At 36.5% G+C, this 27,395-nt stretch overlaps 3 protein-coding genes across 5 annotated transcripts in view; all 3 read left to right on the top strand.

The window, feature by feature from the left end:
* LOC131974151 (GRAM domain-containing protein 2B) overlaps window positions 1-13,001 on the top strand; it is a 30,559-nt gene extending 17,558 nt beyond the window's left edge. For all 3 annotated transcript variants that reach the window (XM_059336334.1, XM_059336335.1, XM_059336336.1), the window contains exons 9-14: window positions 261-372; window positions 2,343-2,507; window positions 4,081-4,156; window positions 5,438-5,542; window positions 7,606-7,687; window positions 11,816-13,001. In XM_059336334.1, coding sequence (XP_059192317.1) covers window positions 261-372; window positions 2,343-2,507; window positions 4,081-4,156; window positions 5,438-5,542; window positions 7,606-7,687; window positions 11,816-11,857 — 582 coding nt within the window. In that variant the 3' untranslated portion in view covers window positions 11,858-13,001. The remainder of the gene's footprint in view (window positions 1-260; window positions 373-2,342; window positions 2,508-4,080; window positions 4,157-5,437; window positions 5,543-7,605; window positions 7,688-11,815) is intronic.
* Window positions 13,002-14,383: 1,382 nt separating this feature from the next.
* Window positions 14,384-17,556, top strand: LOC131974152 (testis-expressed protein 43-like). The gene is made up of 5 exons (XM_059336337.1): window positions 14,384-14,751; window positions 15,566-15,766; window positions 16,621-16,729; window positions 16,803-16,975; window positions 17,087-17,556. The coding sequence occupies exons 2-5, from the start codon at window positions 15,732-15,734 to the stop codon at window positions 17,130-17,132; spliced, it is 363 nt and encodes a 120-aa protein (XP_059192320.1). The 5' UTR covers window positions 14,384-14,751; window positions 15,566-15,731; the 3' UTR covers window positions 17,133-17,556.
* A 1,324-nt stretch (window positions 17,557-18,880) lies between these two features.
* Window positions 18,881-27,395, top strand: part of LOC131974624 (solute carrier family 12 member 2-like) — a 29,361-nt gene continuing 20,846 nt past the window's right edge. The window contains exons 1-6 of the mRNA XM_059337017.1: window positions 18,881-19,957; window positions 24,225-24,347; window positions 24,514-24,589; window positions 26,210-26,305; window positions 26,943-27,082; window positions 27,176-27,286. Coding sequence (XP_059193000.1) covers window positions 19,496-19,957; window positions 24,225-24,347; window positions 24,514-24,589; window positions 26,210-26,305; window positions 26,943-27,082; window positions 27,176-27,286 — 1,008 coding nt within the window. The 5' untranslated portion in view covers window positions 18,881-19,495. The remainder of the gene's footprint in view (window positions 19,958-24,224; window positions 24,348-24,513; window positions 24,590-26,209; window positions 26,306-26,942; window positions 27,083-27,175; window positions 27,287-27,395) is intronic.

The following is a 27,395-nucleotide window of genomic DNA, read 5'->3' as shown; positions in this document are numbered from 1 at the left end:
ATTGATGCACACCTTTATATTTTGGTAGGCTGTTTGTTTTGTACAGCCAGCAAAATTGCATCCAGCAATGATTGCCTTGGTGGATTATTTATCTCTGCCCCCTAGGTTTATTTTGTATTGCTGAGTTGTTCCTGTATTTTACACATCTATTATCTATCTATTAATCCCTCCTGCTGACAAACATGTAAGAGGAGAGAAAATTGGATTTGATTGGCTCCTCCAGCAGCCATCATGTTTTCTGTGTCTGTGGATTTCTGCAGAGTTTTCCGGGTGATTTCTGTGATCTGGATGTGGCAGTGAGACAGCGGAGGCAGGAGATGGAGGAGAGCAGCAGCTCAGACTCACAGACCCCCGACTACGACAAGATAGCAGGTATCTACAACCATCTGAACTCCATGTGACATAATGAAACTCATCTCGAGCTTCAATTGCTCTATTACGTCTCATAAGTTGTTGCAGCAATTTGTGGGTTAATACCACATGACAACATACCAATCTTGTGAAAAACGTCTACAATGTTCTTACCATTCTGACCACTTGAGAATTGATAAAATGGTCAAAAATCCCTCCAGAATCCCATGTTAAGACACCAAGACTTTGTAGAAGACCAGAAAAAAATGGTTGAACACTTCATGCTTCACATGCTTCAAAACCTTTTGAAATTTAGTAGATTTGTGTATTTTGTGCGATTGTATGGCAGCACTTGTGTTGTGTTGTCTGCTGAGAAACCCCCTTATTGTGAATCTAGTGTCTCAGCCATCCATCCTCTGAATGCTCTAGGTCTCTAGTTTATGGTTGTAGAGTTTCATGAGGCTGTGATTATCCTAGAGGTCACAGCAGCTCATTTTATACACTGAGCTCAAGTTTCACTCACTAACATCATCACACATGAAGAACATTGGACTCATTGAATCCACAAGAGTCTCAGCTTTCCAGTCAGACCCGATTTATGCAGAGAGAAGAGGAAGCAATAACAAAAAAATTGAGTTCTGCCCCAAACAGCATCTGATAAAGTGCATAAAGTGGGCATGTCACATCTAAAAAAATAATTAATAAAGTATCATATGAAACAGAAGGGTTTTGTCTCACTGTCTTTCCCAATTCATGCAGCTCACAGACTGTTTAGGGACCCCAGGATGCACAAAGATTCACATATAATAGGTCAATTTGTGCCAAAATATCACTTTTGCATTAGAAAACTGCAGGTTTCTGCCTTAAACTGCATGTAATCAGCATAAAGTGGGCATGTCTGTAAAAAGGGGACTCATGGGGACACAGAACCAAATTTATTTGGATCTGGAGGTCAGATGTCAAAAGACCCCTTTGAAAATGGATATTTGGGCTCATTGAATCCACAAGTCTCAGCTTTCCAGTCATACCCGATTTTATGCAGCTCACAGACTGTTTAGGGACCACAACATGCACAAAGATTCTTATACAGCAGGACAAAATAACACATTTTACTGCAGGAGAAACACAGCATGGTTTCTGCCTCAAACAGCTTCTGAAAAAATGCATAAAGTGGGCATGTCACGCCTAAAAACAGCCCAAATATTGAATACAGTATCATATGAAACAGAGAAAAGCAGCCAGGGTTCACACACAGAGTTTAGTCTTTATGTCTCTCCCAATTTATGCAGCTCACAGACTGTTGAGGGACCCCAGGATTCACAAATATTCACACACAAGAGGCGAATGTGCAAAAATATCACCTTTGCTTAAGAAAACGGCAGGTTTTTACCTTAAACTGCATGTAATCAGCATAAAGTGGGCATATCTGTAAAGAGGAGACTCATGGGGACACATAGAACCCAATTTATTTGGATATCTGGAGGTCAGGGACAAGGGACCCCATTGAAAATGGACATTTGGACTCATTGAATCCACAAGAGTCTCAGCTTTCCAGTCAGATCCGATTTATGCAGCTCACATACTGTTTAGGGACCCCAGGATACACAAAGATTAACATTCAATAGTCCAAAAAAACACATTTTACTGCAGGAGTAAAACTTTACCAACCGATATTTATCCTATCTTTGATGCAATATTCCTATTTTGCAGTTTCCTTCCTTCTACAGTATTTCCTTCCTGCAGCCCGCCCTCATTATTTCATTCACCGCTGCTGCAGTAGAAGATTATCCATTACACCTGAGAAAAGCTGTAAAAAACAGTAGAGGGATGTAATAACAGCTGGTCACGATCCACTGTTAAACAACCAGGAGAAAAAAAAGTTAAATAAGGACGAGGTGTCTGATTACCTGGTGGAGTTAAGTTACCACCTGGAAAAACAAAACAGCCTCTTTCTCAAGGACACAGTCACTCCGCTTCCTGTCTCTCTGCAGAGTTCCCTGTTCCTCAGTTTCTGGATGTGTTGAAGCACACAGACAGTGCAGCTCCTCCTGAACCACCAGAGCATCAGCACAAAGTGAAGACCCAACACCAGAACCAGCACCAGAACCAGAACCAGCAGAGCTCAGACACAAAGCAGCACGACACACACCACACTGGTACGAGTGTTGTTTGATCAAGTCCCTAATCCTTGAGAAAGATAATCAAAACTAGACTTTATATTTTAAGTTTTTATCCATTACTTCAAGCTGTCCCAGATGTCCCGATTACACAGTTGAGGTAACAAGAAGAATGTGTTTATAACCTCACAGTTTTTATGTGTGTTATGATAACGTTCCTCCCTGATGGGACTTTTGTTGTTGATGCTGAGATCATTTAAGATAACTGAGCATAAGATAAGATAATATAAAATAATTTTAAGGCAATATCAGAAAAGATTATTTTAATTTGCGGTGGGTAATATTATTATATCGATTCATGGTCCGATGCCTTCAGAAAAAAGAAGAATTACTAGAAAAAAAGTCAAAATTACCAGAAAAAAAGTAGATATTACCATTAAAAAAATTAGAAATTGTGTGTCAAGATATTGTGTCAGGAAGTTGTCGAAATAACACTGCAAAGTTAGGCTAAAGTTTTGGGTTTCTTACCATTTTTTTAATGATTTCTTTTTTTAAATATTTTTTACATTAAATCTTAACTTTTACTGTAAGAAAAAAACAGTAAATCTGCCTTCTGAAAAAAGGAGAATTTCCAGAATTAAAGTCAAAATTAATACAAAAAGTCAAAAACACAAGAAAAATGTATAAATTACCAGAAAAAAAGCCAAAATTATCGGAAAAAATTCCAAATTACCATCTGAACTCCATGTGACATAATGAAACTCATCTCGAGCTTCAATTGCTCTATTACTTCTCATAAGTTGTTGCAGCAATTTGTGGGTTAATACCACATGACAACATACCAATCTTGTGAGAAATGTTACCATTCTGACCACTTGAGAATTGATAAAACTGTCAAAAATCCCTCCAGAAAAAAATCCAAATTACCAGAAAAAAGCCAAAATCACAAGAAAAAAAAGTTTGGTAAAATGCTGCAGTTGTTGTCATCCATACATGTTTGATATCAGTTCAGTTCAGTTTGACTGAATACTTTGTTGGTCAGTCTGTGGGTTTGACTCTCATTGTGGAGAAATAAAAAGACTGAAGTGAGATGAATACACTGAGAATTTTCTCTGATTGGACAAAACAATTCTTGATTGAATGTAATGTTACAATAGTAATGATAATAATAATAATAATAATAACAACAACAACAATACAAAATGCAGTTCAACAGTTTAATTGTAATATATTGTATCAATACTCACCAGATCGCAAAATGATTAAAATCTCAATAATATCGTAACGTGACTTAAGTATCAGGATGAAATCGTATCGTGGGGCTGATACGCTGATTCACACCTCTAGTTTTAATATAATATAATAAGCATAATTTAAAATAAGACTGAGCTTTATTTATCCAGAGGGAGGTTATTGGACAAAGTAGGAAAGAGTGCAAATAAAATAAACAATAAAGATTATTAATAAGATGCAAAAACTGCCATCAAATGGATCTTTATGACAGCTGTTATTGTGTTTAACAGATCAATAAATGACTGATCAAGTGTGTTTGAATCTTGGATCCATTAAGGAATTGGAGTCAGTTTGATGAAGGATGATTTGTGTGTTTCAGGCTCAGAGGTTGTGATCGACAGCAGAACTCTGAAACCAGTTTCTCTCAACACTCTGCTGTTCGTCTACCTCCTACTGTGAGTTCTTACACTTCGTTCTATCAAAATCAATTCATACATTCATTAAAGTATTTCAGGATACTTCCATTCAACTGTATCTTCATTAATTGCATTATTTTACCTTTATTTCACTCTTTCATTTATGCTAATTATTAATTCAGTGATTTATTATTTATTATTCATTTGTACAATCATTCATCCAACTGTGCATTCATTCATTTCTGAAATTATTTTTTTTATATTTTGCACATTTAGTCAACACATTCATTTTTTATTAACCTAATCATTCGTTCTTTGACACACTTTTTCATTTCCTTTATATATATTTTATTTTAAAGTATTTGCTTATTTATTTAGCCATGGATCTATCTATTTAGTTTTCTTTTTCTTTTTTTATTGACTTACTCATTTATTTTTTATCATTATTATTTTAAGGCAAGTTAGGACAAATACAGGGACACATTATTGAAACTGATGTTCATACTATTACATGTAACAACCTATCTAACCTATTTAACATGCTAAATTATATTTTCTCCAAAGAGCAATATCTGTAAAATGCAGAAGTACTTTCAGGAAAACAAACAAACACTATATAAATATATATATATTAATAATAAATGCAAAATAGCAGATATGTATGTATAGAATGTGTATAGAACGTATGTACAGGTGCATCTCAATAAATTAGAATATCATAGAAAAGTTTATTTATGTCAGTAATTCAATTCAAAAAGTGGAAATAACACATTATATAGATCCATTACGCACAGAATGAAACATTTCATGTCTTAATTTATTTAATTTCTTCCAATTATAATGATTATGGCTTACATTTAATGAAGACCTAAAATAAAAATTTGAATATTACAAAAGACACATTTTAAAAAGTATGTTTAATATGGAAATGTTGGCCTCTGAAAAGTATGTCCATCTATATGACTCAATACTTGGTTGGGGCTGTTTGACTTGAACTACTGGAAATGGACTTTTCATCATATTCTAATGGATTGAGATACACCTGTATATATCTTATTTTTTATATTCTTTATTCTGTCTTCAATATCTTTATGTCTGTATCTGGAGATGCTGGGACAACAACATTTCCCCACTGCAGGATAAATAAAGTCTGATCTTATCACTTATCTTTTAAACAAATTACAAGAAACAGAATACACTGTAGGTTAAGCATTGACCTCATTAAGTCTGTGTTCTCTCACTAATCTGAAGTGTGTGTGTGTGTGTGTGTGTGTGTGTGTGTGTGTGTGTGTGTGTGTGTGTGTGTGTGTGTTTCCTCAGGGTGTGTGTCCTGGTCTTGTCCTCCTGTTACCTGGCTCTGAAGATCGTCTCGTTGGAGCAGAGACTGACGACACTCGGCTCCGTCAACGAGTTCAGCCACCACGAGTGAGTTCACAACCAACCAGTCACCTGGAACAGAAGGAAACACCAGGTTGAAAATCTTAGAAGTAGGGGTGTGACAATACACTCGGCTCACGACACGATTTTAAGAAAACTACAATGACACAATATGACTGGACCATCAGACTTTTATTTAACCGAGTTGCATTTTGAAATGTTTTATTATAACTCTTTACATGCATGATGTAAGCATGAGCTTTTAAGAAACTTCTTCTTCCGCAAATTGAAACTAAAACTAAAATTTATAAAAGTTAAATTAAAATAATTACATTAAATATTTCTCTCTTTTTTTTAAGTTTAAACAATATAAGCCGTGTTTCCTTTAGGGGGAAGAGTGGCCACCGGGAAAGTCTCAGGCCACGCCCTCTCACATGTCCGCTCACTCAGCGTGTCTCCATTACAAGCTAGCCCCCAGAGGGATTTAGAGACTCTGGAAGTGATCTATGGTTTTCATCGTCGTGTAATCGATTAGCAGCAGTTTTGACCGTGATCATATAAGCGATGGATTAAACATGGGAGACGCGGGGCGTTCCCGGTGGCACACCTGGTAGAGCGCGTACCACAGAGGCCCAGTCCTCGTAAGCGGGCGGCCCGGGTTCGAATCTGGCTCGGAGCCCTTTCCCGCATGTCTTCCCCTCTGTCTCCCCCTTTCACTCTCACTATCTCTCTCCCTCAATAAAAGCTACAAAATGCCCAAAAAAATAACTAAAAAAAAAACAAAAAAAAACATGGGAGACGCAACTGTTGCCGCCGTTGCTAACTGTGCAAAACATAGCAGCATGGCTTATTATGCACAGTGTCTCCGCTGATCAGAAACATAGCGATCTTGAATTAACCAGCATCGCTTACTGTGCACAGAGTGTCCTGTGCTTGTTGTAAACAAACCGAGATCACTAAGTGAACACCTCCTGCAGCAGCAGCACATACACACTGTACTGCTACAGAGCTAATTGTTAGCCTATTAGCATTTTGCAGACTCCGGCTCTGCAGCTGTAAGAGACTGCTGCAGGAGGACCGTGCCTCTTCAATTCGTTCTTACTCTTCTTAACGAGCTGCCGGCCCTTTCGAAGTCATTCTGGCTGCTTGCTGCTTCCCCTCCTTCTCCTCCTCTTCTTATTTTCCTTTTACTGCCCCACAGGTCACAAATAGAAGTTTGGATAGCTTACAAATCTCGCAAGACAGATTTTAGTCAGAGTTTAATCTTGCGAGATCTCATGGCACGAGATCTCGTCACACCCGTACTTAGAAGTCATTAGAGGTGTGAATCAGCGTATCGGCCCCACGATACGGTTTTATCCTGATACTTAAGTCAAGAATATTATTGCAATTTTAAGCATTTTGCAATATGGTGAGTATTGATACAATATACTGTGATTTAACCGTTTAACTTAATTAAATTCAATCAAGAATTGTTTTGTCCAATAAGAGAAAATTCTCAGTTCTGAATTGGGAGGCAGCCTTTTATGTAAATAGGAGACTTGTGGGAACCCAGAGAACCAGCATGAAACATGAAACATGAAAAAAAAAAAAGTCCTGGTAATTTTGATTTTTTTTCCTGGTAATTTAGACTTCTTTCTTGTGATTTTGACTTTTTTCCTGGTAACTTTTCACTTTTTGGGGCGTAATTTGTACTTTTTTCTGACTTTTTTTCTGGAAAGTCTACTTTTTTCTGACGGCCGATTAACAGCTTTTTTTGTGTGAAAAAGCAACAGATTTGTTTCATTCTAGCAGTAAAATGAATTTGTATTAGGAGCATTCATAATAAACAACAAATTTGTCGTCTGTGTGTCTAAACAATGAAATATTCTGATACTGTGCTACTTTGTCACTTTACAATATATACAATTCATACATGTAAATATATTCATGCTCAGTCCAAAATACAGCAAAACCTTTTTAAAAATGGTTCCCTTTCAGAGTAACTAAGATCTGCTAAAAAACATTTTTTTATAAATCAGATCCTGGCGACTACAATATGAAAGATTATGATTTTGCTCTTTATTTATTCACATTTAAGAAGTTCTGTCCTCCGTTGTGTTTTTTTCCAGAAACGACTTCCTGCAGGCGAGTGACGTGAACACAGAGCTTTTCTCTGAATTGCTGAGCATCAACCTGATGAAGCTGGAGAAGGTCAGTGAGCCTGTCCGTCTATCTGCGTCGTCCAGGTTAAATTTAAGAAATAAATCTTGAATTTGATCCATTAACATCCCCAAATTTCCCTAAAATGCTTCTTAGTTTATGTGCTTTATGGCCAGTTATCTGTGAGGAAATTTAGGGATTTGTGGGAGTATGTCATGAACAAAAAGGTTTTTTGATCAGTTAAAATAAGACTTAAATACCTTGAACTCACTGTACATGTCCAGTAGGGCTGGGCGATATGGACCAAAAGTCATATCCCCACATACATTTAGGCTGAACATCCATATACAATATATATCCTGATATTTTTTATCTCAAAGTGAGAGCCAATGTTCAGCCAAAGTCAAATATGACATGTAGCAAGTAGTTTTATTGAAACCGTTTATTTAAGTGAACATAAATACTGTATAACAACAGCAGTACCTCTTTTTAAAAAAATCAAAGCTACATGAAGTGCACATTTAAATAAAAAAAATGTTTTTAAATAAAAATAGCCTGTGAAATAAAGTAGGCCAATTTTTTTCTGAAATAAATATATTTATATTACAAAAGAAAAACAAACATTACAAAAGAACTAAATATGACAAACCATAGTAGGGGCAGGATTTATATACAAAGAAAGAAAAAAGAACAATATCGATATATGCGATATGGTCTAATTCCATATCACATTTAAAAATATATCAATATATCGATATATCTTTTATCGATATATCGCCCAGCCCTAACAATTACTATACTTATCGTTCGATATATAAAAATGGACACGATAGTTTTTGTGGACATGATAACTGTTGTTTACATAAGCCATCAACATTTTCACCAGTCGCGCTGCTTCTGTCCCTCTCCTGCCGCTCAACCTGCTCTCTGTGGGAGGCGCGGCAGCACAACTCCAGAACGTTTGGTGAAATAAAAGAATTTGGTGCCAAAGCCGGTGTGGTGTGGGAACATTTCGGATTTCACTGTTCAGCTCAGCAGCTGCACAACAAATGCAGCCGCCATCGTTAACTGCACAGTGTCCGCAGCTTATTGTAAACAAACTGGCATGCTAACTGTACACAAAGTGTCCGCCACTGATCGTAAACAAACCAGCATGCTAACTGTGCACAGAGTGTCCGGTGCTTGTTGTAAACAAACTGACTTTTTGTGCCATTTCAATAATACTGCAAATGTTTGACAGGCAGTAGGAATTGACAACAAAATCTCCAAAACAGCTGTTTATATATTATTTATAATATATATTAATATAATATTTATCTCTGTTAACAGAGCCCAAGAGCCTATTTTATTTGTTTTGATAGTAGTTTATTTATTTATTTTTTATTTATCTAGGATGTTTTAATATTTATTTTCCACATTTCAATTCTTATATTTAATATTCTTGAGATTTAAAAATTCATTGCTGTGGAAAAGGATGTACTCCACAATATCAGTTATCGTGACAGGCCTAGTTGTGCTGAGCGTGTTTTCCCTTTATCACAGTTGAACAGAAACAGGAAGGCTTCAGGGCAAAGTGTAACCGGACGCTCACTGCCGTTAATCAAACATTTATAGTCAGTGATCTGTGGACTTCATCGTCTGTAAGAAGAGCTCCTTCCTCATCCGTCAGCCTGCACTTTGTGCGTCTAAACTGCATTAACATTTCAGGCCGACACTCGTGTCCTTACAAACAAACAACAGCAGCTGATAACCACAGCCCTGTTGCAAAATTTTGAAAATAAAGCACAGTTTCATCTGCAAAAAGATGTCAAAACTGGATCAGACTGTGACCGACTCGTCCACCGCTAGATCACAAAATCTAGCTGCAAATTTTTTGCCATTGCAAATTTGCATCAGCTGCAACTACATGCATGCATCTACATTTGTAGGTTCACACAGAGTCATTGAAAAATTATTAGACCACCCTTGTTTTCTTTAATTTCTTGTTCATAATAATGCCTGGTACAACTTAAGGTACATTTGTTTGGACAAATATAATGATAACAACAAAAATAGCTGATAAGAGTTTCATTTCAGAGCTGATATCTAGACATTCTCCATGGTTTTCTTGACAATGACTTTGGTTATAACGGCTATTTCTTTGCTTATAGACATTGAATAGATCTTGAATAGAATACTAGGTATATACAGTGAGTTACAAGATATTTAAGTCTTATTTTAACTGATCAAAAAGCCTTTTTGTTTATGACATACTCCAACAAATCCCTAAATTTCCTAAAAAAATATCTGTTGATAATTAAATCACAAACTAAGAAGCTTTTTGAGGGAATTTAGGGATGTTGACGGGGAAAAAATTCAAGTTTTTTTTTTATCAAGAAAACCATGGAAAATGTCTAGATATCAGCTCTTAAATCAACCTCTTATGAGCTATGTTTGTTGTTATCATTATATTTGTCCAAACAAATGTACCTTTAGTTGTATCAGGCAGTAAAATGAACAAGACACTGAAGAAAACAAGGGTGGTCAAATAATTTTTTTGTTGTTTTTTTTTTTTTACCTCAAACACGCCACATTTTAGCCTCCAGGACTCAAATACAGACACAAAAACACACTCCAGAGAAGACAATCCGGTAGAATGAAGGGAAATTGAGTGGAGGTGGAGGTCAGGGACAGGCTGTCTGGAGACAGAAATCCAAGAGCCAGAGCAACAGATAGAACATCAAGTAAAAGTACAAATACAGATTAAGGTTCAGGTTCAGATTCTGACACAGATTCAGGCTGGAAAGCAAAAGCTATCACGCATCACTGATGGTGTAAATACTGTGAGGGGGTAATTAAAAGAGGTGTGAATCTGCGTATCGGCCCCACGATACGACTTTATCCTGATACTTGTATCATTTTGAGATATTATTGGGATTTTAATCATTTTGTGATATGGTGAGTATTACAATACAATACATTGACATTTAACTTTTTAATGGCATTTTGTGTCCATAAAATGAAATTCAATCAAGAATTGTTTTGTCCAATAAGAGAAAATCCTCAGTGTATTTATCTCACTTCATTCTTTTTATTTCATCTTTCTATGTATGGACGACAACAATTGCAGCATTTCATCAAACTTTCACAAACAACAAGCTTCACTGCTCTCAATGTTTCTGAATGAAACACAAAAAAGCTGAACTTTGCAGCGTTATTTCAACAACTTCTGACACAAAATCCTGATGCACAACCTCTACATTTTTTCCCGGTCATTTTTTTTTCTTTTGGTAATTTCTACATTTTTTCTGGTAATTTTGACTTATTTTCATTAAATAATTTTTTACTTTTTTCTGGAAATCCTACTTTTTTTCAAAAGATCCCATGAAAAAAAACTAACTTTGCAGCATTATTTCAGCAACTTCCCGACACGATATCCTGACACACATGGCCTATAGATTCCTTAGATCTTCTTGTTTCATATGATACCAGTATCTCCAGTATTTTCCTAAAAGTGAGCCCGCTACGGCCTCCAAAACAGTGAAAACGGCCGGCCATCAGAACACTAAATATAGATACTTGGCGGCCATGCATCATTATAATATCGCCACACGAAATATTGCGATATTATGCTGTATCGTTTTTTTCCAACACCTCTAGTAATTAAAAGGGAGCAGGTGGATCCTGGGAGTGATACCACATTACAGGAGCTTGTGGAAATGCACATTGAAAGTTATAGCTATGAACTGACCAATAAAAGCATTAATTTTCATTCATTTCATATTATATAAGTGTGGATGTGAGTTTCATGCCACGTAGCAGCAGTTTAAATAAGACAAACACTGCACTATAAACACAGTACAATATTTTTATAATTTAATTTATATGTGCAATGGTCGACATCCTACTGCTGACTCTGTCTACATGTATATAATGTTCCTGAAGTTTTTTTATTTTATTTCTGTTTCTTTTTATATTTCTACTTGTTTATATTGCAAATTGTTAATACTTTATAATATTTTTCCTTGTTTATTTGTTAATACCTCTCTTATATTTCTAGTTAATACTGCTTTTTACCATTTATTGGGTTTTTTTGCTATCCACTTTGCTGCTGTAACTCTTGAAAGTTCCCCATTGTGGGACTAATTAAGGAAATCTTAATCTTAATCTTAATCTTCATTTTAATGTCTGGTCTTCCAGGTGCAGAAAAACCTGCAGAGACTTCTGGACGAAGCTGCCTGAACGGACTGGAAACCAGTACACTGCTCTGTAAATAACCTGTAAATATGTAGTTTACTGTGGTTGAAACTAACAAATGCATTAACACAAGAGGCTTGAAAATGATGATACGCACAAACACGAGATGCACTGTTTAAGAGTGCAGTGATGTCACTAAACCACTGGAGGTCAGCAAAAACAAACAACTGCCAGCTACAGTTACAGACCATCCTGTGATTAAAGTTTCATTACCTGAAATATAATACAATAGTATTACAATAATACTGCATCTGCTTAATGTGAATGTAGTAGAAACAGCAGTATTTTAAAACAGGACATTTCAAGTGATCAAATGATTTCTGGAAAGCAATAAGAGTGCGTTATTCTATTTTATTCTCAAATTTTTTGGTCACACTGAACTCACTTGTGTTTACAGTAGAGGAACATTTCTGCATGTTGAGAGCAATGACAAAGACAGACTTTAAACTTAACTTTAAAACCCCCGACTGGGTTTTTTCTCATGTTTACCTCTGCCTCTAAGCTTTATTGTGTCATTTCTGATGTGAACTAGAAATTTAAAAAACAGTATAAAACCTACAGTGCACTATAGGAGGAAGTTATCTGCTTCCTTTGTGAGGACGCTAACTGTCCTTTTCCACTTCAGGGACTAAACAACCTGCCACTTTCTTGATTCTCACAGCCTGTTTTTAAACTGGAACATTTCAGATGCAGGTCATTAAAAAGGCTTTGTGGGGCTAAAGTTGGTGCTGTGAGGGTTCGTTGTCGCTACTTTTTTAATGTTTACTTCAATTAAAATGGTAAAAACTTTTAAAAAATTGCAATTGTTGTTTGTTAGGTTTTTCCTCAGAACATGTGACTGTGCATCAATGAAGACCATCAGTTGTTTTTTTGTTTTGTTTTTGCTAATTGATGGTTATTGAAATTTTTAACTGGAATATAACCATATAATTGGTTTGTACTTTTTGCTGATTTAGCTCATTTAATATTCCTTGACATTCAGCTGTGACTATGTGTTAACATCATAAAGCTGATTTATGATGTACAGACTGTTACAGATATAAATGACTGTGATTCTGTAAATACATATGAATATAATCATGTGATCCTATTTCCCTCTGTTGGAGAATAAGGTTTATTTTTGCTGTAATGTGTCTGCATTATTTTTCATTTCCCATAGTTATATTTGATTTGATTTATTACATTTAATATTTATTATTAAATAAATTTGGCAAGCTCTCAAAATAAAAAAAACACCCATTTACAACATGGATGAAAAAATATTACGTCACTGGAATCAAACACAAAATGATCAACAATCGTGTTAAGCAAAAACATACACCAAACTCCTAGAAACAACACAAAATGACTATAATATACTAAACAACCACAAAGCGACACTAAATGACTGAAAACCGAAACATTACGACAACACACATACAAAGGATGACTACAAACAACCAAAAGTGACATAAAAAGACGACCACAAACAAACAAAAAGAAAAAATAGTACAATTAAAAACAGATACAAAGTTACTACAAAGAATGCCTGAAAATATATATAAAACAACTTAAGGGATCCAAATTGACTTTTGTTAATTTGTCCGATAGGTATGGTTATAATAAGTTATTTGACTCTATTAAAGTGACTGTAAAGTCACAATTGACAGCTCTAACTGACTCGTGATTGGTCGGGCGGGTGTTTTGGGCGGGAACTCGATACCGCGGCGCCACTCTTTGTCATTACTGCGCAGACTCTGGCTCCAAATGACGTCACCATGAAGATGGCAGCGGGAGTATCTGGACTATTTTGGTTCTATCCCTTATCCTGCTGTATTTATACAGTACAGGGTGAACATTGCAAACAGCTGTTGTGTGGTCGGGGAAAAGTGAAATGAAAAACATTTGTAATCCATTATTTATGGATTACTGCAATTAAACGAGCTAGAAACACAAAAAAACTGAAGACTGATTTTGACTCTGTAATGACAGCTCCATACCAGGTACAGAACACAGCGCTAACTAACGGTAATAATAACACTCTTCTGATAACTGCTGTTAATCATTAAGGTATTTCATGTGTGAGGCTGTGTAGGAATTAATTCAGACAGTAATGATGTAGGTAAACTATCGAAGACACAGACTAGCTAATGCTAAAAACAAGTTAGCGCATCGTTCACATCAACGTTACACTGCTTGTTGCTAATGCTAACGTTCACAGAAGCGACACTTACCCTTCAAATGACGACAAGCAGATTTAGCTGGTAGACTCCGAAGCTGAATATTATCCACAAATCCATATTCCGTCCATAAATACTCCTCCAGGCTTTTGTAGACCTATAGGGACTCTCCAGAGTAGGATGGGGGACGGCTAATCACGTCACTGTGGTGTTTGGATCATAGACTGTATAATGGTGTGGATACAGCACGTGTTACGGAATAACTGGTTACCGCGAAAAAAATGCGACTTCCCGCCGGACGCGTCCGCGGTTGAACAGCAGTCTACGTTCAAATCATAGGTTCAAATGGGTGGAATAGCTGATCTACGTGGCATGCGCTCACTCAGGCAGACTCCACAAAGTAAATTGTGACTTTTTAAATTAAAAAAAAAAAATGAAGAAAGAGGTCAGCCACGTAACGTAAACCACCAACACATCCGGCTGGAAGACTTAAATTTACAGGGTCGCTTGTTTATCCGTAACACCGGATGTGCCTCTCACGGCAACCGATGAAACGAGAGAATGATGAAAAGAGAATACTCATTTATAATATAATATTCTCATTTAAAAAATCAAAATGTATCTTTAGAGTCTGTAGTATGTACATGTCATGTATATGAGCTATTTCGCTATTTCAAACGTAGAAGTTAAAATGCAATTTAACCGGGAACGCATCCGGCAGTGAGTCACCAGTTAACAGGGTTGCATATTGATCCGTAACACCGGTCAATAACTTTGTTCATTCCGGCTGTTTCACGGCTCGTTAAAATCACCCGGGGGCTCGGTTATGTGTAATTCAACTGGTTTTGAAATTTAACTTAACGTTAATTTAACCTGAATGGGTTTAAAATTAATTCTGGTCCCATTAACTTCAGTCTAATCTTTCCCACCATAATGGTGGCAGACGAATCATTTTCTCCATTAGGATTTTGATAATTAGCCATGATGTCCTAACTATCCATATTGAAACGATGATATATGCTGCTGTAGAAACCCTTGGACCAAAAAAAATCAGCCTTGTTTTTGTGAAAAACTGGATTTTTTTACGATGCATGGAGAAGTATTACATAACCCACAATAGTTTGGTGAAACAGCAACGTCTCTGATTGGTGGAGCCAAACCAAAACAATTACAAGAATGTAAAATGATTTTAAAAAATAGATGCAAAATGACAACAATGAGACTCAAAACAACTGAAAATAGATGAAAAGCAATCACAAATACATTAAAATTACTAAAAAAAAAAAAATAGATGCTAAACAATCACAAAGATGCAAAATGACTCCAAAGAGAAACAAAATGCCATAAATAGATGCAGAAAAAAGATATATGAAAATTATTAAAAACAGATGTTAAACACTATAAAGAGACACAAAATTGCTAAAAAAAAAAAAATAGATGTGAAATGCCATCAAAGGGACACACAATATTACCAAAACTACATGCAGAACTCGTAAAAGTTGACTTTGAGTGTGGGTGATTGGTTCCTGTGTAGACTGGGGAGGATCTTGCATACAGTATCTGTGTCCAGGGGCCCATTGTCTCATGAGTGGTCCATGCAACAGTTCACTGATTCATTCCCACAGTCTTGTCATTGTAATCCTACCCTCTACCCACCATGCACTGGGAGGTTTCTAAGGCGACCCTGACAGTCAACAAACATGGCTGATGCTGCAGGGAGCGTTGCCCAACATGAGTGAGTAATGTTTCTGAAATTTATACTGAATTCTGAGCTGTGCTCAACAGATGAATATTGAAGAACAACTGAGATAATAAGGCCTGTAGTTACTTTTCAGATTCATTTCAGTCTCTTTGCAACTTAGTTTTGATTTCAAGTGTCCAACATGGTTTCGAACATTTCTGTAAGTGACCAAACCGAAGCCTAAAATGTTGATATTTGTGTCAGAGTCTCTTTATTCTCCATGTGTCATTTAAAATGAAGCGTTTGCACTAACCAGATCCTGTTAAAAACATTAAATTCTGCTCCTCAGAGACACTGAGAAGACATGATTAATTCTGCTCAAGTGACAAATATTCACTGAAAATCTGTTTACACAGAGCAGAGAGGAGAGGACAGGAGAGGCTGTTTACACAGAGCAGAGAGGAGTGGACAGGAGAGGCTGGAAACATGACAATACTGATTGGTTTTGTGTCATTTTTGGTTAATTTTGTGTCTTTTTTGGTTTTGTGTCTTTTTTGGTTTTGTGTCTTTTTTGGTAATTTTGCTTCTCTTTTTTTTGGTAATTTTGTGTCTTTTTTGGTGTTATATGTCTTTTTTGGTCATTTGTGTCTCTTTTGTGTCGTTTTTTATTTTGTGTTTGTAACAACATTCATGACACTATCAAATAATTAATCAGAGAAATTGAACTTTTCTTCTGATTTCTGTCATTTCGATTTCTATTCTACACAAAGACATGTTTGAGTTCTGATTGTGCTGATTCAATAGATCTGTTGGACTTATAGATTCATATAGATATTATATATTGCAGTGGAAAAACAGGGACACAGAGGAAAACATAGAACTAACTATCTTCTCCTGGTCACTCGGAGGCGTTCCTGCTGTCACGTCCCGACGTTCTCTGCCCGACATCCCATGATCCCCCGACTGTACGTGATGCCGTGGAGACAGGACATGAAGAACCAGAGGCTCCTGATGAAGGTAAAACACCAGAGAGAGAAACAAACACACCTCATGTTAAACAGTAAAGTGTAATTCGTTGTTTTTTTACCAGAATGCAGCTCTGGCAGAGATCCCTGTGGTTCCTCTGGAGGAGTCTTTATGTTTTTGTGCTCGGGAGCGTCTCTGCCATAATCAGAACTCCTCCCATCGCTCCTCCATCACCTCCTCCTCTGCTCCTCTTGCCCAGACAGGACTGACTGCTCATAATTCCTCCCACTTCTCCAGGTAAAACACCTCAGAGTCTGATGTTACGTCATTAAACTGGAAAAATCAAGTTTGTCTGATTTCACTTTTTTTGTTTTTGTTTATCTGTCTTTTTCTTCTGTTTTCCTGCAGGTACAACAGTTCTGTGGTGACGACCAGGCGGCTCTACCAAACCTGAACACAGAACACACAAATATTAATAAACCCATCTGCTTAACACTCTGGAAAATGTTTGTTTTTCATAAATTTGGTCCTTTAGTTCAGTTTGTACAAGATTCATTAGTCACATCTTATGTAAAATAGAAAAAAAAAATCAAATCACTGCAGGCAGAGGCTGGAAACAGATTAAAGACAGACTGGTTGCAAAATCTGAAAAACAAACGTGACGAATTTAGAATGAAGCGTAAAAACATAACTCTTGAGATTTAAACAGTACTGTGCTAAAGTCTCAGACAGGTGTAAAAAAATGCTGTAAAATAAGAATGCTTTCAAAAATAGAAATGTTAATAATTGATTTTATCAATTAACAAAATGTAAAATGAGTGAACAGAAGTACATTTTAAATCAAATCAGTATTTTCTGTGACCTCCCTTTGCCTCTAAACCAGCATCAATCCTTCAATGCATTTTTCCACACCTGCCGTAAGGCTTTTGCACAGTACATCTAGCACAAAAAATATTGGGATTATCAACATATCTGAATAATAAAACCAGCATCACAATGACATTACCAACCAAAATTACACAAACTTACCAAAAAGACACAAAATAAAACACAAAAAGACACAAAATGACCAAAAAAAGACACACCAAAAAGACATAAAATTACCACAAAGACAAAAAAGACATGACATTGCCAAAAAAAGACACAAACTTACCAAAAAGACACAAAACAGACATAAATTCAACAAAAACACATGACACATAGCATGAAAATATGGCATGAGATCCATGTTTTAATATATCTATTTATCCTATGTATCCTTTGTTTAGCCTATATAAATGTCTTTCTGTGTTTGTCGTGGAACAGTTTTCCAGTCTGTTCCTGCAGTTCTCATGTTCACCACAAGGTGTCAGTGTTTGTACATATTACTGAAGGAGCTTCAGAGCACATCCTGGGTGTCAGATCTGGAAAAATAATCTTATTTATTAGTTTAAATTGTTTTAATGGTTCAAAAGGATTATTTTTGACAGTCCTGTGGATGGCAGAGGGCTGCCTCAGTGCTGCTGCTTTAATCTTATCAGGGAAACTTGTTGTGTTGCCAGGTAAACTTTATAATTCTCACCAATTTTTATTTAGTTTGCGACTGATTTTGTAGTGTTGTAAACAATAAACACTAGATGCTTGGGTGTGCCACCAGCATAGTAGTGACTTTTTTGTGTGTAAAAAAAAATCATCATTTTAATATATTACTTAAAGCTCATGATTTAAATTTATTAAATAAATGATATTAACGCATTTTAATTTAATTAATTCATAATTACATCTGTCAAATGTCCATAAAATACTGAATCGTGGTGATGACGTGTTGCCCTTCCAAATCATAAAACATAAAAGATATATTTGAGAAGTTGAAAGAAGTGAAGCTGGTTAAACTGGTTCCTGTCGTTCTGTCTGGATTTATTGTTCAGTGTTTTGGCTTCAGCATCAAGAACTCTGTCAGAGAAAGCAGCTGTTGTTTCCAATGCAAACGATGCTGCTACACACACACACACACACACACACACACACTTCGCCTCCCTGCGTGCATCTCCAGGCCTCTGTGTGAATGTCTCAGTGTGTCACCAGCAGTGATGACAAATCTCTTTGTTTTATATCACACACACACACACACACACACACACACACACACACACACACACACACACACACACACACACACATGTTAAAGATCACATGATACACTAACGATATTTCTTTTAGAGTTTTTTTTATGTGTTGTATGGCTTTTTCTGCAGCAGATTTTTATCTCCAAAAGATATTTCAGCTGTCAGTCTGGGCATGCGCAGTTGGTTCACTGTAAACACGTTAATGTTAATGTAAAGTTTATGAAGTAGAATCTTTGTCTCCCTGTCATCTTTCCAATTGTCTCTTCCTCTCTTTTTGTCCCGAGTTGGACGCGCCAGGACGCGTGGTGCGTAATGGACACAGATCCATAACGTCTTGTGCTTCCTTCTCTTCCTCTCCTCGCCGCCGTGTTCCCGACACGCTGGGATGTCTCGAGAGTCCAGAGAGGAGGAGAGAGGGATGACAATAAACCGTTTGAGTCACCATCTGAGGGGACGGTACGCGACAGAGTCACAGAGTGGAGGAGAGAGGGAGCTGGTGTCCTTTACGCGCATTACGCACAGGTCTCTGCAGCGCGTCCAGAGTTTGCAGAGGAGTCAGTGACTGCTTGAGTGTATCTAAATGTTTGATTTGGACTCCAGTTTTATGACTTCTCCCTCTGTGTGTCTGTGTGTGTCTGCTCCCGCGGGTTTGGAGCAGGTGTTTGCTTCCCGGTAACCGTTCCTCTCTCGGTGCACTCTCTGGCATCCGGACATGTCGGGACAGAAACCGTCCCTGCGGAGCGGAGACTCCCCCCAGAGCCGCTTCCAGGTGGACGTGGTGACAGAAGCGTCCTCGGCAGGTCCCACTCCAGCCCCTGCTCCGGCCCCGGCCTCCACAGATGGATCCAAGCCGCCCGAGGAGTCCAAAGGCCGGTTCCGGGTGGTGGGCTTCCTGGACGCGGGCGCGCTCGGCAGCGCCATGGACATCGGTCTCCCGCCTGATGTCTCCCACGAGCCGGACGCGGCGAGGAGCGACTCGGTCAGCCTCCACTCCACCGGCACGGGACACACGCACATCTCCGACTCGCACTCCAACACCTACTACATGCGGACCTTCGGACACAACACCATCGACGCCGTGCCCAACATCGACTTCTACCGGCAGACTGCAGCGCCTTTCGGGGAGAAGCTGACCAGGCCGTCGCTGTCGGAGCTCCACGATGAACTGGACAAAGTAAACAAAAATAAAAAGTGTTTTTAATTCATTCATCACTTAAAATAACTTCAGATTTCACAGCAAAAAGAACACATTTCAGTTGAAATATTTGCACAAGTTTGGTGGAAGAAATATGCAAACTTTGCACAAATTAAAAACAGAATTACAACTTTAAGTCCTGCAGTAATACAGAGTAACTGAAAACATTTACCTACAAAGTTAAGGTACATTACTTCACTTGAGTATTTCAATTTATGCACTTTTATACTTCTACTCCACGACGGTAAAATTGTACCCTTTTTCCGCACAAAAAGCACATGATAACTTAAGTTAAATTGAATGTTAACAGTGTTATTTAAAATTAAATAATAGATAATAAATAATCCAATACATAATTGTAGGTTAAACCACCCAGCAGTGTATTTATTAATATATTTAAAATTAGCTCCACTTTTTTTTTTACTAGCTGCAACATTACAGAGATGAACACATTATGCATCAATAATTATAATCCAATAATATATGACATATTATTCTGATACTTTGAGTCCATTTTGATGCTGAAACTTTTGTACCTTTAATTCAGTTACATTTTGAATGCAGGACTTTTACTTGCAACAGAGTATTTCTATAGTGTTGCTTATTTTGCTTAAATAAAGCATTTAAGTACTTATTCCACCACTGATTTAAGCAGCTATTAGCACAATGTCATGAGAAAACATGTACGAAATGTAAAATCCTGATCTTTACAGTCACATACGTTTCTATGAAGAGAAAAACTGGTTTAAAACAATGCTAAGCACAAAAATGTCACTAAATAACACAAAGACACGTGCAGGAAAATTACAGCAGCAGGAGTCAGGGCTGAGTCTACACAGGCACCAAATCAACTGCTGACGTAATGAAAATATTTCTAAAAATATCTAGAACATTATTTAATTGGAAGCCACAAGAAATAATGTTCAACATATATTTTTAAAAATCTGATCTAAAACTCTATTTGAGCATTATATATATATATATATATATATATATATATATATATATATATATATATATATATATTGTTATTATTTTATATATTATTATTATTATTATTATTATTGTTATTATTATTATTTAAAAAATAAAAATATTAGTGCCACTATGTAGGAAAAAGTATTTCCGCTTTAGTTACATCGTTTTTTATATTTTAGTAGCGGTTATATACTGTGGGTAAGAAGTTTTTTAGTATGCTTTCAGGTACAATAATGCAACAAAAAATCAAAATAATAAATGAGGAAGAAAGTAAATGATGAGGGGTGCAGTTTTTCTCTGACTCTTCTTCTGACTCTCATATTTTTGTTTACCAAATATAAAGATTAATACAGTTGCCTTCTTTTATGTATCCATTTAATCTGAGCCTGTGAGCACACTGTAAGTCCTCTTGAATACTGCAGATTTTTAATTTTTTTTGTGCCTCAATTTAAAGACTTTAGTTTAGGAACTACATCAGAATTCTTCTGTTAACCCTCCTGTTATGTTGTGGGTCAAATTGACCCATTTCTAAGTAAAAAAAATCTTTTAAAAAATAGTTAAAAGTATTTATTCATAAAAATAAATAAAAATAAAAATATAAAATTAAATTTGAAAAAAATCACTGTCATGTAAAACCATTGTATTTTATATTAGATCTTTCCAATGTACATTAAAAAAAGTTTTAACATCTTTTTTAATGAAAAACGATGGTTAGTATGGAGCTAATGATGAAATATAAACAATGTTTATTGGGATTTTTTGGTTTCTGACATTTTTGGATAATTAAGCATTCCCCAGGTCAAATTGACCCACGAACTTTATTGCTGTTCCTAAGAAATTAACATAACAGGATTAAAACACAGTCATCATTTTACTGACAGAAGTAATTTCAATTCAGTAAACATTCCCTCCACTCCCATCAGAGAGACACGAGTGGGCTCAGTGACATCACTGGGGGCCTGACCCCCGACACACACACACACACACACACGCACACACACACACGCACACAAACACACACACACACACACACACACACACAATGCTGCCTCTCATGACCCTCAGGCTTCCCCCTGCCACGCTCCCACTCCTGACAGGACGAGGTATCTGCTGTCACATAGACGCACATTGTGCACTGAGTTAAAGTATTCTGACGCCATCGAGCTCTTTAAAACGACTCCAAAGGTGAAACAAAAGTGCAGACTAATATCTAATAATATATTTTTAACATAAATAAACTATATTTTCCTCTTTTCTTGGTGCCAAAAACAACACATAGTTATCACCAGACTGATGCACACAACTCATTATACAGTGAATACAGAATATACATTACACATGACTGTGTGGTCAGCATGAATGTGCTCTTTATATATATATAATACCTATATTGTACTGTATGTGCACATTTTATGCATGCTACAATTTGTATGAAATGTGCACATATCTATCTGTCAGGAGCAGTGGTGGACTGTAACTAAGTACATTTACTCAAGTACTGTACTTAAGTACAATTTTGAGGTACTTGTATTTTACTTGAGTATTTCCATTTATGTAACTTTATACTTCTACTCCACTACATTTAGCTGACAGCTATCAGGTTGAGATTTAACATAAAAACACGGTGCATTTAAAGTGATTAGAAACATTTTAAGATTAAACAGTATATTAAGTTGTCAAAATTAGCCATACCAGACGGCAGTAAAACACTGCTTACACCGGAAAAGATGTTCAGTTGCCTCAACTTAAAAAAGTGAGTGAACTAGTTACAATGAATTATTTTGATTAGTCAGAACTTGACAGAAGTTCTCAAATCTCAAAATAATTAATGTAACTAGTTCACTCTTTTTTTTTAAGTTGAGGCAACTGAACATTTTTTATGTGCTATGTTGCTAATTTTTGCTTGGAAAACTTGGAAAAGTTGTTAAAACTTAATAGAATTTGTTGGGAAAACTTTATTTTAGTCGTTAAAACTTAGAAATTGAAATAGTTAAGAAATCATAGTATGTCATGTTAGGAAAACTTCTTATAAATTGAAGGGATAATGCATTAGTACACTGAACAGATTTTTTTATGTTGACACAACCAGATGAAGTTGAGACAATTGAACATTTTGTACAGTGGACATAAATGCATCTTATAAATGCACCAAGTTTTAAATGCAGGACTTTTACTTGTAGTGGAGTAATTTCACAGTGTGGTGTTACTACTTTGACTGAAGTGAAGGATCTGAATACTTCTTCCACCACTGGTCAGGAGGAGTCACTTTAATTTGCGGCAAGAAAGTTGCGTAAAAGGTAGAATGAGTTCAATTTGTCCGTATGTGCGTATTTAAAACTTTGCAGCTCCATTGTTTGCTCTACACAATGTGTGAGTGTTGTTCTTACAGTGGCGTATCTATGAGATACCAAGCCAAAACATGACAGCTGAGGACCCAAAATGTGCCCTCTTAAATCTGTGAGAAAAAGATTAATGTAACTGTATCCCAAATCGGACACCGTTCGGCTAAGATTCTATCAAAATTTTACATTTACTACTAGAATAAATTATCATGTTATGCTTCCAATTAATTAAATGGTGTGAAACTAGAGTCTAACTTCTTATCTTTCGAACCACATATTGTTTAATATTGTACGTTAGCCTCGGGTTTACCAGAGTCGGCTACAGGATGCTGACGCCGGTGAATTAGCCGTGAGCTAACTGTATCCCAAACCGGACACTTGGATCTCCTCGCTATAAAACAATGGAGGCTGCTGAGTTTTTTGGGGTAAATTGGATGTTTCTGGGTGAGCCGAATAAATATCACCGTTATCAACCATCGTTATCAACACAACTGGACCATACTTCTGTCCTTCACAATAAAATACAGTACAGTAAAAATGAGGATGCACTTTTAAGATCGTTGCCCAAGTGTTTTTACTGCTTTCTCTCATCAGAGTTACTTTTGTATTGTAATTAGACATGTAAATCTCCATGTACATAAATTAAATTTCACACGTAGATTGTTAAATATGTATAAATCAATTATACCTACACTGGTGGTGGCAATCTTATTTGGAATTACCATGAAAACACCACAAAGTGTGGCATTGCAGATGTGGGGATACAGTCTCGATATAAAATCATTAGTAAAGTGGAAAGTTACATTTACTCTGCACGGCATTATAATTATCCAAATATAACAAAATAATTGGAAGTTGATGTTCAAACTTGACACAGTAAATAAAATTTCCGTTGATCCATTTGCTTGGCTCTGATTGGCTGTCAGGAACCCTTTGAGGACGGTCTGGCCAATGGAGAGGAGCCATCGGCGGCCGAGGAGGCGGCGGCGTTGGCGGCGAAGGAGGGGAAAGGAGGAATGGTCAAGTTTGGATGGGTCAAAGGAGTCCTGGTGAGTCAGAGCTCTGTAAAAGAGCATTTCTCTGTTCCTCACCATGGTGTTTAAGAGTGAGGAGACGAAAGAGAATGTACGGTTACATTGTAACCTTGGAGCATTTCTGTGTTTCTCACCGTGAAGTTTAATGTGTAAAGTCTTATTTATCGTGTGTGTGTTTCAGATCCGCTGCATGCTGAATATCTGGGGTGTGATGCTCTTTATCAGAATGTCTTGGATTGTGGGACAGGCTGGAATCGGTACAAAATAAATAAATAAAGTTTAACTTTAGGAGAAGGAGGTGTTTTCCAGAGTATGAATCAAGTAAACAAAATTAAAACATGTTTTTTTTTCAATCATCACTTAAAATAACTTTAAAATAATAACCTAAAATAATTTCACAGCAAAAACAACTCATTTCAGTTGAAATATTATACATTTATTTGCACAAGTTTGGGAGAAGAAGTATGCAAACTTTGCACAATCAAAAACACAGAACTACAACTTAAAGTCCTGCAGTACAACATAGTAACTTACTGCATTTACGCAAGTATTGTACCTACAATTTTTAAGGTACTTTACTTTACTAGTATTTCAATTTTATGCACCTTTATACTTCTACTACAAGAGGTAAATATTGTACTTTTTACTACACAAAATGCATTTGATAACTTAAGTTAAGTTGCAGATTTACAAAAGTATTTAAAATTAAATAATAAATAATAAATAAACCAACACATAATTGTAGGTTAAACTACCCAGCAGTATATTTATTAATATATTTAAAATTAGCTCCACTTTGTTTTCTCAGTGCATAGGAGTGAAGCTTTTCATGTTGATGTGTTATTTAGCAGCTATAGCACTTAAAAGACAAGGCTCATTATTGTTTTCCTTCATCAATGAATCCCAGGAAAGACCAGATTCTGATCATTTTAAATAATATACTACTAATTCGCTGATAAACTTTTTTAGAATATGTAAAACATATAGTAAAGAAAGAGATTTTCTTTCATTAAAACTTAAATGAATGAATGAGGAAACTCCTGGACCCACTTCAAGAATTACTGCACTACAACACCAAATGTGGATTATTCCTCCGCTGAAAGTAATCCCCCAACTAATGCACTATTTCCTCCTGTTTCCAGCTCCTGAACTGAGATCGAGAGGGTTGGGAAGTTAAAAAGTGTTTAGAGACGGACTAAATCACTGTTGGGTTTCATATTGTCATGAAATGTGTTCACATCATGAAAATATAAATAATATTTTAATTTATATCCCTTAAAGTCATAGAAAACAATTAACTGTTACTGAATTAAACCTGCTTAGTGGATAAAATATAGACACGCCAAAAGATTACATAAATAGACAAGATCTGTGCAAGATAAAATTATTGCTATTCATTAAATTTTATAGAAATGTATTGAACATTTCTGTTACAAGATATAAATCCTCCACACCAGACTCAAACTGCAACAAAACAACCCGTACAATAAAAAAAAATACCACAATATACATGTTTAAGATGATAATTTCACACATGATCACAACTCAGCTTTAAAATGATACAAAAATCCTTGGTTGTGCTGAATTTTTCCAATCTATTTTTAAAAAGAGTGAACTAAAGGATTCCGCATTGTCCTCTGGAAAATCCCACCATGCTTTTATCTCATAAAGTGTTCAGTGTTCACTAAATTATATATATTTCTAAATGGTCACCCTTGTTGCTACTTGAAACATCTATTAGCACATCTAAGTCACATTGTTTGTTACTGTGATCAATCTGGAGTTTATGTGATTTATTTCTTGATTCAAATCTACTGTAACTCTCCCGTTTTTTCTATTTTTTTATTTTTTTATTTTCCTTTGTTTATGTGTGACAGGACTGACCATCGCGATCATCGCGATGGCCACTTTGGTCACCACCATCACCGGCCTGTCTACGTCGGCTATAGCGACAAACGGCTTCGTACGAGGAGGTGAGATTGCAATTGCGCACAAGCTTTTATTCTGACAATGTCGATTGAAATGTGCAGGATTAAGATCCTGCTAGAACAATAACGTTTTGAAGTTTCTGAAACACGTGACTGGCTGTTAAAAATACTAACAACTCATTTTCCCACAAGTAAAACATGGACTAAATTTTAACATAAAACAGCTCAAAATAACGCACTCTTACATTGTAACCTTGGTTCTCTGAGTGAAAAGACGATAGAGAACGCACTGTTACATTGTAACCTTGGTTCTCTGAGTGAAGAGATGATAGAGAACGCACAGTTACATTGTAACCTTGGTTCTCTGAGTGAAGAGACTATCTCTCCAGCTACCCCATACATATGAAATATGTAGCGAAGTGGAGAGATATTCTCAAGACAATAGAGGACTCTTGTTCCAATGTTTCCAGTTACTCAACATCATTTAAAAGTTTTTTTTTATATAAATATAACAGACTGGGGGCTGAATATGTGAGGGAGCATGTTGTCCTGAAGAGGTCGAACTCTAAAACTTGATTATGCTCGAAATGTTTGAGTTTATACATTAATTCTTCCCCCCAAAAATTACAGATTGTACCAATAACTAGCAAGGTTTCTTATATTGTGTATCCCTTCCGTGCAGGTGGAGCATACTACCTGATCTCCAGGAGTCTGGGACCAGAGTTCGGAGGCTCCATCGGTCTCATCTTTGCCTTCGCCAATGCTGTGGCCGTGGCCATGTACGTCGTTGGCTTCGCAGAGACGGTGGTGGAGATGCTTAGTGTGAGAAATACTTCATAATACCCCTTCAAATGCCTACCGTCTGCCTGCTGAAACACTGATTCTCATTCTGACTTTGCTTCTGATTTGTTGCAGGATGTTGACGCTCTGATGACTGATGAGCTCAACGACATTCGTATCGTGGGGACTCTGACGGTCATTCTGCTGCTGGGAATCTCTGTCGCTGGGATGGAGTGGGAAGCCAAGGTAGGGCAGGAAACAGGGGACACACAAACATCTCAAAGACACAAGATGCTGATTGTAAACTGTTGAGGTGCTGCAGTTTATGTCAGAACCTCTAACAGCCGGTTTTGAA

The sequence above is a fragment of the Centropristis striata genome, chromosome 7 (genome assembly GCF_030273125.1).
Source record: "Centropristis striata isolate RG_2023a ecotype Rhode Island chromosome 7, C.striata_1.0, whole genome shotgun sequence".
NCBI classification, from domain to species: domain Eukaryota; kingdom Metazoa; phylum Chordata; class Actinopteri; order Perciformes; family Serranidae; genus Centropristis; species Centropristis striata.
Note: the sequence above shows the minus strand (reverse complement) of the source record. Positions and strands in the feature narration are given on the sequence as shown.